Here is a 12,102-nt window from a genome sequence, read left to right as displayed (position 1 = left end):
CCCTCAGATGAACCCCCCACCCTCCTGTCCTTCTGGTACACAGGTACAGCTGATATCTGAGTCACTTCCATCAAAATCAGAAGCCCTAGAAACCTTGGGGCTGACAAACAGGCATTTCTGTCTAATTTGCCAAAAGAAAAAATCTAAACATAAAAATTGAGCCTCAGGGACACAAAGACCAAAGTTGGGGCTACAGCAGAGCCAGGAGACTTTCATCCATACCTTGACAGGCCCTTATATCAGAATATGATTAAAAAGTGGAGTTATTTACTTCATAAGTGGCACAAACCTGAATGGAGTCAATTTTCTTTGTCCATTACATCTATAGGATATGTCTCTTATAATAAAGAATAATGAAGAAAATGCCACCAGAAGAGTAGTTTTTCACATCTCAGACTTTCCAACTGCATTCACAGTTTGCAATGCTAGCAGTAAAATTTGGAGTTTTTTACTTTTTTGATAGTTTTTCTGGATGGATCTGAGAAAATTATAGTATATTAAGCCCATTTTTATATCCTTTGATCTTCATGGATCTGTATAGGTGAGCAGCTCTCCATGTCCACCATTTGTCCAAAGGCAATCCATGTTTATCTATATGTGCCCATGTATCAGCTTCTCCTCAGCTGTTTTGACAGTGACCATATGCCCAGGTCTGAGTGTTCTACCTAGAACATGTCTTTAAGCCCATTTCTAGTAGGTATGATTCAGGGCATAAAAGATGAGTATGGAGTATGATTAATATAGACTAAGCCAAATCTTCATCTAGAGCATTGATTCAAAAACCCAGTGACTCGTCAAGTGCACCTTTGTCCAGCCTCCTCCCACCTATTTACAACTTCAACCATAATTCCCTGCAGTATCTTAACTAACAAAAATCAGGGTGCTATGGATTTCAAACAGCTCAGAAGGCTTGTAAGAGTATTTGGACTTTTTGGCTTAGAAGTGCCAGCTCCCATCCCACCCCACAACAGCATTGATCTAATGGATCTTAATGTTCTGTTTCTGTTCAACACGCAATGCTGCATTTAATCCAACTCCAAACCACCTCACTCTGGTCACCTGCCAGAAGGAACAGGAGGTCTGGATGTACAGAACTGCTCTGAACTGGGATGTCCCACTTGCTCGTCCAGCAGCAAGAATACAGACATCTCCTTGAAGAGTTCTCAGCAGTCTTTACTAAACTGTGTATCTACAGAGGACAAAATGTTTTGGTTTGATCTACAAGGTTTCTGGTACCTACTTATAGGCATCTGATTCAGATGTCTAAAGTAGAAGCTTAGCATTCCTGTATGCTCAAAAGAGAAAGAGGATTTATATATGCATAAACACATCACGCACATTATTCCTCTCAAGACCTGCTTCTGGCAGGCATACTATATATTAGGGTTGTGACCTAACTGTGGTTCTTATACCTCAGCTTCTTCTAAATTAACAGGATATGAATGGTACACAAAGTTAAGGATGAAGGGACAAATTCTACCAAATTACTTCAGTGTAAGTCCAGATTTCAAAAGTGCTACTTTGAGCTTATGTAGACATAACACAGAGGAATCAGGTCTAGAGGATGCTGTCAGCACTTTAACAGGATTATACTTATTTCACATTTCAGATGTCTGAATGAAGGCAAAGCAGTGACCTTAGAACCATTTACTGAGCTCACTGTTAATAAACATCACATAACAGGTCAAGGACTATAAAGAACTTATATCAGGCTCTTGGTATTTAACATAGACATATTTTACATTTTAGGCATAAAACATATTTACAATTTAACCTGAATTGTTCACTTTATCATCATGGAAAAGGGAATTCTGACAAACTAAAATATTAATGAGAAAGATAAGTTACTTCTACTGTCACAAAACAAGTAAAGGATTAATGATTGACTAGACTCCAGCAAAAGATTCCAGTGTGGTGGAGAAATACTGACTTTATGCAGCATGACAAGGGGTCATGACAAGGGGAACCAGAAAGCCATATTCAGTCAGAAGCACATTCAGAAAACCATCCAGATTCAACTACAAACCAGCTAAGGCTCCTCTGAGGCAACAGCAAACGGCAGTGCCTGTTTTGCCTAATCATGACTTTTGTGCATAAGATTTTAAAGATTCTTTGGAGGACTGGAAAGTGATTAGCTTCTGTGCACCAGCTGAATTGAGGAAACAGCTGCTGTATTCAAACAAATCCGGATAGTTCAGTGAGATAGAGGAGTTTAACATGCCATCGGATTCCAGCTACAATTAACTACTAAGTACATTCCTGTTAAGTAGCTACATTTTGTGCAGAAGATGTTAAAAGAGATTTTTAGGATGGCAGCTCCATCCATTCCCCAAATTCCCATACTTTGGGGATTTCCCCATCCAGTAGTCTGATGAAAAGAACTATTGCCAGTTTAAAGCACCAGTCATGTATATCATCACCATCAATTTAAAGTGCATGGCAGTATTTGCAGTGTTGAAAAGAAAAATATATCTAATGTTGTAATGACATTAGAGATCCATTTACGCTGCACGTTACTCCCACTCATCAGAGAATATTCAGGGGCCCTTTTCTCGCTTCAACTCCAGCTACATTTAATCCATGTGCTATTATGTATTATAGAACAACAATCCTTGCTACTTCAGTCAACTCAATGTCATTTCATTGCAGCATGTTTCCGTCATATCTCCGCAGTTTTTTTACTCAAAGGACTCATCGGGAAACTTTTGGAAAGCATTACACTGAAGGACTAGATTTATCAAAAGATTTGGTAAAGTAAGAAGAGATTGATCTCACCCAAATTTAGCCATTTAACAACCAGGCATCTGGGTTATACCAGGCAGCTAGCATCCTGTTATTGTCAGTGCAGGGTGATAGCTCATCTCCTGAGACACTTAACTGTAGCCTAAAAGAGCTGTTTAACATAGCTGTGATGAGTCTCTCTTGGAGAGGCTTCTCTCTTTCCATTGATAACTACTGATTCCTAGGTTTTACATGGTTAAAGTGAGACAAGATAAGTCCTGGTCAAAGTAACAAAAAGCATTTATCCATATGCAATCCAATGCAACATTTGTAAAAAGGTGCCAGCATCTTCTCATGGTCTTTCAATGGTGCCATCATCTTCTCCTGGCTTTTCAACTGTTTGAAAACATCAAAGAAAGGATTGTTGTTGTGCACGCCGCAACCAGATCTGTTTCGCAGATAATGTCGTCATCATCTGTGCTAATGTACCAACCCGATCAACTAAATTAGAATCGCCTGCATTCCTAAAACGGCCATCTCAACTGAATTCAATAGAGAAACGGCGACAGATGGTGAAGAGCAGAGCTGCTGTGGTGGCGCAGCTCAGCTGGAGCAAGGAAGTACCATGGAGAGTGTTCAAGGAAACCGCCTCGCTCGCAAACTCCGGACAGCTAAGCAAGTTTTCCAAATGTTGGTACTTCTCCAAACTAAATGGCAAACCTTCATAAAGCTTGCAGATCACTACTAGCAGACTGTTAGTCTTTCGCAAGAGTTAAAGTTTCAAGTCTTTAGCCAACAGCAAGCTGTTACCAAACGAATGCCTTCTAGGCATAAGTCACACCTAATTTAGCAATCTGAGCAAAGCAAGAAGTGGTGAATTACTATTTGGAACAAGATCTATCGCATCAGTCCCAGCTCTGTGTTGTCACTCAGCCTCCAAACCGAAATGCTTTATTCTGACGGGCTGGGTACACTACACTGACACTCCAATAAGCTTATTTTTAAAATAAACAGCAGGTTTCCACTTTCAACACTGCAGTCACTCACTGTACAGTCGATTTTATACACAATTCCCACAACATTCTTTTCTAGATAAAATGGCATTTACACAAAGAAAAAAGGTGCAAGATGTGTATTCAGTACAAATTGCTGCTTAGAGGTATTTGTAACCTCATGCTTGATACCGAAGGCAAATCTCTGCAACCTGACTCACAGTTTTGTGGGATTTTTAAACAAATATTTATTGGCTTTATATGGGCTCTGATGTTTGTCTTTTTCTTTGACAGAAGTGTAAGCATGTTTGCTGTGCTAACCTGCACATTACCCTTCCCAGTGGAACCTTTTAATATCAAGCAACTACATCAAAAGATGTTAACTGGAGAAATCAGCCCTATTCTATCAGATATCTCCCCTGGTAAAGCACTCCAATTTTTATAAAGAATACTAATGTATAAAATGTCTAACTCAGGTAATAAAGTGAATTTTGCAATGAAGTAATCGTCTGGAAAATAAAAGGAACCTTTTCCAGTTGCCTTGTTTGCATTTACAAACAACTTTTGTGTGCCTTAGGTAAGATTTCTTTATCTCAGGCTAGTAGGAAAATAACATTATTGCCTCTTCAAAAGACCACTATTCTTGCTTCTTATTTACAGGGGGAATAAAATGTACATTGCTTTTACTTAAGTGGAGCAGCTGTGCAGTAAATGAGAACACTGCCATGTTTAGTATGTCCCATGCTGTGTGTCATAGCCAGGCATTCTTTCCTGTTTTTCCCAAAAATAAGTTATCAAAACCTTAGATATTTTTTCCTGAAGAGCTTATCTTTTGGCTACAGACAGAACCCACAACACTGAGATAATTAAAGAAATGGGAGGGCTATTTTTTCTGTTCATATTTTTAATGAGAAAGAACTGAAATACAATGTTTTTCAGTGAATTTTGCTGACAATCTTTAATGAGCTACAGTCTATGGAGTCTTTTAGGACAACTGGGAAAGGCAGTTCTCAAAAGCTCCAGACTGCATTACAGCCCATGGCTCAAAAACCCAGAAGTCTTGTTGGTGTATACACACGCTGGGTCAGCAGTACAAATGCTACTTCCTCAAAGCTCAGAATTCTGCTGTTTTACAATGATTCCTACACACCTCTGGCTTTAGTCCCTATTTTCTCTCCACCTGGACTAGCACCTTCTTTGTTGACCATCACAGGCTTGGACCCCTTCTCGTAGCCATTATCCTGCAGCTTCACTGACCAAGTCAGAAAACGGAGCAGAACAAGGCATGTTTTGCCCAACTACCTACCAGCATGAGTTCAGATCTCCCCATCATTTTGAGCAGCTTTGCTCTGACGTTAGGCAAGAATGAGCCTAGGAATCAGCTTCAGTGGCTGCCTGCAACCAAGCGCTGGGAAGCAGCAGACAGTTCCAGACTAAGCTAGCTGGATCTAGTCTGGAGTTACAGTATTAAGATAATGTGATGATTCAATTTCTTTTTCTCCCCCAGTAAATGGTATGAGGATATCTACCATAGCTGTCCAGAACATTTGTACATTAGTCTCTCATTTATCATTCTTTGGAGATTGGTTGCCAGATAGCAGCTGCATTTTTCTACAAGCCCTCCATAGCTGCAATTATTATATTTCTATTTTTCTTATTTATGCTATTGTTATAGCTCCTACTAATAAATGCATTATCTCTGCTTTTCTACAAAGCCCACACAGTTAGTGGAAGATTGTGGATAACTCCATTGTTCCCTTGCCCATTGGGAATTTAGTGAGGGAGCAGTAGTAAACAAGCTTTGCATACTTTAGATCTAAGTTCTTCTGAAGGAGATTACAAGTGAAAGGGGCAGTGTGTTCCCAGTTCAATGCTCACTTGCTATTTTGCTCATTTCAAAACATCCCCAAGGAACATGGGAGAATTCAGTAGAGTTTTCCCTAGAAGAAAAAAAAAAAAAGAGAGGGACTTTATGCAGTGTTGGAGCTGAGTGATAGACACATGGGAATGCTTGAGCTTTCTCTGTCCCAACTCCAGGAAGCCAAAGCACGACACCGTCATTTGAGCACATGGGTCCGTCTCCCTCCCTCGAGACAGAGAGTTTTATCAATGAGATTAGATTCTCTGTGTGAGGAACATAACTCCTGGGTAGTAGGCTGGCACAGAAGTGCCCCTTCTCAGAGCCTTGATCAAAGGCAGAGTGAGCACAACGCTGAGATTGCTATCAATGCCATAAGATGCATTCACTGGGGGAAATAAAACAAATTAGGAATCATAGAATCATAGAATCATAGAATGTTTTGGGTTGGAAGGGACCACTAGAGGTCATCGAGTCCAACCCCCCTGCAGTCAGCAGGGACACCGCCAACTGTTGAAGTCCCCCAGCAGGACGAGGGCCTGCGAGCGCGAAGCCTCCCGGAGTTGGAGGAAGAATGCTTCGTCAGTCAGCTCCTCTTGATCTGGCGGCCTGTAGTAGACACCAACCACCAGGTTCCCTTTGTTGCCTCTCTCTCTGATTCTTACCCATAAGCTTTCGACCTGCTCGTGGCTATTCTTCAGGGACAGCTCTTCACACTGTAATGATTTCTTGATGTAAAGGGCAACGCCCCCGCCCCTCCTTCCTCGCCTGTCCCTTCTGAACAGCCTGTAGCCATCAATAGCTACATTCCAGTCATGGGATTCATCCCACCAGGTTTCTGTAATGGCAACCAGGTCGTAGCTTTCTAGCAGCATGATTGCTTCCAACTCCTCTTGTTTGTTTCCCATGCTGCGTGCGTTTGTATAGAGGCATCTCATCTGAGCTGTCGGCCTCATCACCTTCATAGCAGTAGGAAGCGAGGATCAGTGCTGTATCTATAGCAGCATCCACAGCTCCATAGCATGCCTCCTGGCATGGTTTGGCCCATGCTGCCCACCCTGCTCAGGCACCCTTCAGGGAACAGGGTCACCACATGGGACCAGAGCAGTCTCAGAGGAGAAACAGGGCACTTTTATTCAGCAGTCCAGAGGTAGCCCTAAAGACTGGATTTTAGCTGAGGTTTTTACAATGTGGAGAAGCAGGATAAGTGCCACATTTCTGAAAAAGCGAAATTTTTACTGCCCAAATAATCAGATATTACTAGTAAATAAGCAGCTTCACCTGAATACTGCGCAGGAGCTGTACACTTCATTCAGTGCTTGCTGGAACCTGACCCTGCTAAGAGGCCTGGAGTCAAAGAAGCAATAAAAGACAAATGGTTGAACGAAGGCTTCACCAGGAAAATACTGAATGCTGCTACCTATGAGAACAGGTAACAAATTTCACATCTCTCCTCTATCTTGGGATTTCAGGATTTGGGATTGGCAGGGGGCGGGGGAGTGTTGGGGTTTGTAGAAATTCTTTTGGTTGGTTTGGTTTAGAAGATTTTTGTTATCTGCTCACGGCTGTTCCAAAATGACAGAATTTTATTTCAGAAAGCACCACATCAACCATGGATAAATTTTATATCCTTATAGAACTGCTTATATCCATTGTATCAATAATTTTGTTCTCAGGATGCCTCACTGGTACCACTAATTTCTAGACAGTGTGCTTCTAATCCTTTCCTGCAGAACTAGGTCCTGCATGCCCACCTGAGGGAATGACATTTTTGTATTACACTGAAGTTCTTGTTATTCTAATAATTTTTATTCTGATCCATCTTTGTAACTGGCCTTAACTAGGCTCCATTTTTTCTTAGCAAGTCACTTTACAGTTTAAGATTATTATAAAAGTTTGAAATAGATATGTGCAGTGTGACACTTCGCATAAGCATTGCCAACTTTCAAGATGTTATTCATCTCTCATAATGCGAGGCTGAAAAGTATACTTTGCACCTCTTTAAATACTTAATTTTAGTGATGGACCTTTTACTTCTTCCTCCCAGCTGAAAGCAGCTAGTCACAGGTCAAACATTTTGTGCCCAGAACATTCTGTAAAAATCAATAGTTTACACTAATTGAAAAAGAAAGTTATTTGGCCTATGTAATCGGCACCATTAGCAATGGTGTCTACAGGACACGTGGCAGGTTTTCCTACCGCAATCCAGGCGATCCGCTGCTAGTCACAGCCAGGGCTGTTAGAAATCTATCTGCAATTTGTTCATTGCTCTGAGAACTGCCACTGTTCCTACCTTTGCCCTCCGTCCCTCCCTTCAGATGTGTCTGTGCCCATTCATACTTAAGTTTGACAAGTTTGAAAAAATGTCTTAGGAGTCTCAGAATCCAAGGCTGGCGTATTTTTAAAATGCCTTTACTAGCCTTTCCTACTCACAGAAGCCTGTCAGTAAAACAATTCTCATTATAACATGACCAGTTTTATTTCACAATCATCTGATTTATATAAAAAGTAAAGAGTGCTCCTGTACTTTCCTTAGTTCTTTTTTTGTCCTTTGAGATTTTCCTGCTTTTGGGGCTCTTCCTGTCTTCTTACGCAAATGCATACACACTATCTCTCTGTTGATCCATATGAGACTTAACTGTACTGGGAATCAAAATATAGACACTTGATTAAAATGAGAAAATGATGGTTTCCATCTTTTAGTTTTTCAAGCTTAGTCCTGGTGGGTGTCCTTTCAGAGTAATCAGTTCTATCAACAATAGGATATTTAATAATGCAGCAACAGAGCCTCAGCCCAGCAGTGAAATTAGCGTAGCCAGACAGGATTTTTGCACAACTGTGTATCACAATTTGCCTGTACAACCGACTGAGCCCACTCCAGCTACATCACAAGAAGCGTCTTGTCCACTTACTGTAAATTCTGAGGTTGTACCTGGATGCATCATTTGTATTTAAATACTTTTTCCTAATATTTCAGACTTTGCCCCAGTGAACTGAATCCCGTTGTTTTAAACTACATGACAGAAATAATGGAGTTCAGTCTTTCTGAAGTTATCAACATTTTAATAAATAACAGACCCTCTCCTGCCATGGCCTCTTATTGCTTATTGCTGAAGAAACTGCTCAGGTACCAGAAAGACCGCAAAAGAGCCCAGGTAAGAAATCATGCTCATGACAGGCATAAATCCATGCCACTGGATTCTTGTGATGAACACCGGAACAGCCACACAGCACATGTGAAAAAGGTGGTTGTCCATGGAACGGAGGTAAAATTCACCAAAAATAGTAATGAAATTGCAGATCTGGGTACAGTCTTGGGAAAACTACCTTCTGGCATTCTCAGAGGTGATTATTTTAAGAGATTTTTTTTCCCTGAGATAAGCATGCCTTTTTTTACGACTAATGAATTTTAAAAACAGGGTGCTGGTTGTAATGGGATTGAGAATTATTTTGCTTTACATAAAAGATTACTTTTCCTTTGGGAAAAGGAGCATTAGCATCTCAGTGACCGCACCATCCCTTCCCTTTCTGACTGGTCTGTGAGGGCCTGATCCAAAGTCGGGGGAGGTGAGTGGGAAGCTGTGAAAGTTGTAAAATCTTTTCCCAGCATCTTTTTTTGTATTTTTACCACTGTATCTTATGCTCACACTCCAGCTCCGACTCACTCTGGGACATGGAGTGAGATCAGAGGGGACAAAAATTTAAAAAATAAGTTCAGAAAATTATGGTAATCTCTGGTAAGGCTACAATTAGTTAAAAAGGCTGTAAGCTTTTCTTTTACAACCGTCTCCACTAAGGGGTTCACAGCTCAGTCATAAAAATTTTGCTTCAGGCAGAAACTAGGCAGACAGGAAGCCAAATTCCAGCTTCTAACACACAAGTGCAATGGGAAAAGTTTCAGCTACAAAACAACACACATCAGCGGTTAGCCTCCCATTCAAAGCCTTCACCCCGGAGAAGCTGTATTTTGAGAAGGTCCAGTTGACTCCTCTAGAAATTATTCAGATGAGCTTGAGCAGATCCAGATCTCCATCCCAGCACACAGCCCCAAGGTCGCAACAGCCTGTGCAGTGTTTGCAGACAGAGCCATAACTCAAAAATATGAGTTGGGGAGAGTGTGTGTGTGTGTGTGCATGCTTAGGGGGAGGATGCTTTCCTTCATATGTGTGATTTTTTTCATATTATAATTTTAAATTGGATCTGGTAAATCGTAAGTCACTCAAAAAGAGCCTTATTGTGAAGGCTATCGACCAGCTTTCTTGAATCTCTGGGTATCAAGCTGATTTACAGCCCCTAGAGATCTAGCCTTCCAGGCAAGTGGTAGCATTTCACGTCCTCTATGACCTCTTTCGGCATCCTACCCTGGTGGAAGAGGGAAGCAATCGTGTGCATAAAGTAAGTTACAAGCTGATTAAGGGGCTGACTTGCTTCCTGCCACTCCTGGCATCCAAAATGCCCTCTTAAGGCACAGAGTCAAGCTGAATTCAAGCACAGACCCCCAAATGGCTCTGATTGTAAGGTAATAACACCACAAATTATTTTTTTTGAAGTTCCAGTATATATATATTTCCAAGGCAGGCTGGAGGTTTTGGTAGAGCAAGGAGAGAAAGAGGCAAAGTTTAACAAAGGAAAGACTGACATTCTCTTTCTCTGTGTTGACATTTTTCTAGTCAAAGATTTAAACCCAAGCCAGTACTGACTCAAAACAACCTGGCCAGCTACCAGCTCAAAACAGTGGTGATTTTCACAGAATCACAGAATCACAGCCTGGCTAAGGTTGGCAGGGGTCTCTGGAGGTCATCTGGTCCAAACCCCTTGCTCAAGCAGGGCCACTTAGAGCTGGTTGCCCAGGACCATGCCCAGATGGCTTCTCAATAACTTCAAAGGCGGAGACTCCACAGCCTCCCTGAGCAACCTGTGACACTGCTTGGTCTATTGCTTCTAATTTCATTACTAAGACATAGAAATTAGGAAATTAGAACAGACCAATTCATACCATCTTTCCATGTTGTTAAAAGTTTGTTTCCTCTTGTTTGTTAGCACAAGGTTGGTAAATGCTACCTTTAAACTCATAAACACAAAGCCTGCTACTAGTGCCATTTAGAGATTATTCTGTTATCAAAGAGTGTTTGCAAACCTCATAGTTTTTTCCCCAGGTAGTCACTCTACATCATTTGTTTCTTAATTTCATCTCTCTACTCCCTCCTATATCATTCTGTATTATGAAAATTAATATTTCCTCCTTGCTAGTAGTCAGGCTCTGCAACTATTTGCAGTTAATCATGATCACCTCTCCATTGTTTCTTGTTCACGCCTTATTCACAATTAACCTGTGCAATCAATCCTCCCCGGGAGCTCTTTTAAATCATGACTATGAGTGCTACCACCTTATGCCAGTTCCTCCAATGTTCAATAATATTCGTATTGCTCAGAAAGACTTGGGTCTGGGCAAAAAGAGGGGAGAGAGAGGGGAAGGCTGACTGAGAAATCAAATTGGGCGTTCTTACTCAATGCTCTTATTTTTCCAGTACACTCTGGCCTGTTCTTCAGCAAAAACTACTTTATGCACATGCTTACACAATGGCAAAACTTAGCCCTAAGCGTATGCAAAGTATATAGGGAAAAGAAAAGAATGCATAATGCATCTCTTGGATCCCCAGGCAGAGCCCCACATGGGCAGCATGACGTTTTTGGGCAGAGGCAGAGCCAAGAGCAGCCCCCAGCTCCCCTGGAGCCTATCCCACACTGCGCTGCTGTGGCTCTCGGAGGAGGCAGCTGGCAGGGCATTATCTTGGGGGGAAGATTCTTTGTTTTGGTCTAAAAGAGGCCAAATTCAACCACCTATTTGGCAGGCTGCTATGCACTTCTCCGACCACCCGGCCACAGAGAGTTGAAACTGAGGAAGGAGCATAAAGATTGTTAACAGAGTGCAAGGGGGAAGTTTCCCACTTTTTATTCATCTTCTTGTTGAGATCCTGATAATGTTACTGGAGCTTAATTGCAACAGCATGGGTATTTGATATTTGTATTGCAAATTATGCCAAGGATATTTCAAAATGCATAGATAGATGTTCTTCCTAGTCTGTATAACGCCAACTATTTGCTATTTATTACTAGCAGTGTGTGATCCATCATGAAATCACATAATTTCCTTTCAGCTCTCCAGATCTTGCAAATGTATGCATCAGCTTTAACTTTCAGTATATTAATAGTTTCACTGAGCTCAACAAGACAACTTGTGTGCATAAAATTAAAGCACAAAAAATTAGCATTTGCATCTAAATGAATGCAAATTTAAATCTAAATGAGTGAAACAAATAAGGAAAAACTAACAGTCGCAGATAAACGAAGTACTCTGAGAACAAACTGCCGTTCATTTACAATATTTCTATCTAGGACTGTAAAGAATATTGCATATTCTTGTCTGCCTATGAAAAGAGATATTTACAGACAGCCAATGTTTATAAAGGAGTAAATTTCTGGTCAAAAAGTACTCCAGTATTTTTGAACAAATTAAAAACCTCCCCTCCC

At 41.1% G+C, this 12,102-nt stretch overlaps 1 protein-coding gene across 1 annotated transcript in view; it reads left to right on the top strand.

Moving 5' to 3' along the window:
• LOC104135184 (hormonally up-regulated neu tumor-associated kinase) overlaps window positions 1-12,102 on the top strand; it is a 22,750-nt gene that overhangs the window by 7,474 nt on the left and 3,174 nt on the right. The window contains exons 5-7 of the mRNA XM_035904009.1: window positions 4,008-4,135; window positions 6,868-7,003; window positions 8,549-8,837. Coding sequence (XP_035759902.1) covers window positions 4,008-4,135; window positions 6,868-7,003; window positions 8,549-8,837 — 553 coding nt within the window. The remainder of the gene's footprint in view (window positions 1-4,007; window positions 4,136-6,867; window positions 7,004-8,548; window positions 8,838-12,102) is intronic.

The sequence above is a fragment of the Egretta garzetta genome, unplaced genomic scaffold (genome assembly GCF_000687185.1).
Source record: "Egretta garzetta isolate BGI_Z169 unplaced genomic scaffold, ASM68718v1 scaffold430, whole genome shotgun sequence".
Taxonomy (NCBI): domain Eukaryota; kingdom Metazoa; phylum Chordata; class Aves; order Pelecaniformes; family Ardeidae; genus Egretta; species Egretta garzetta.
This window is presented reverse-complemented; position numbering and strand designations above follow the sequence as displayed.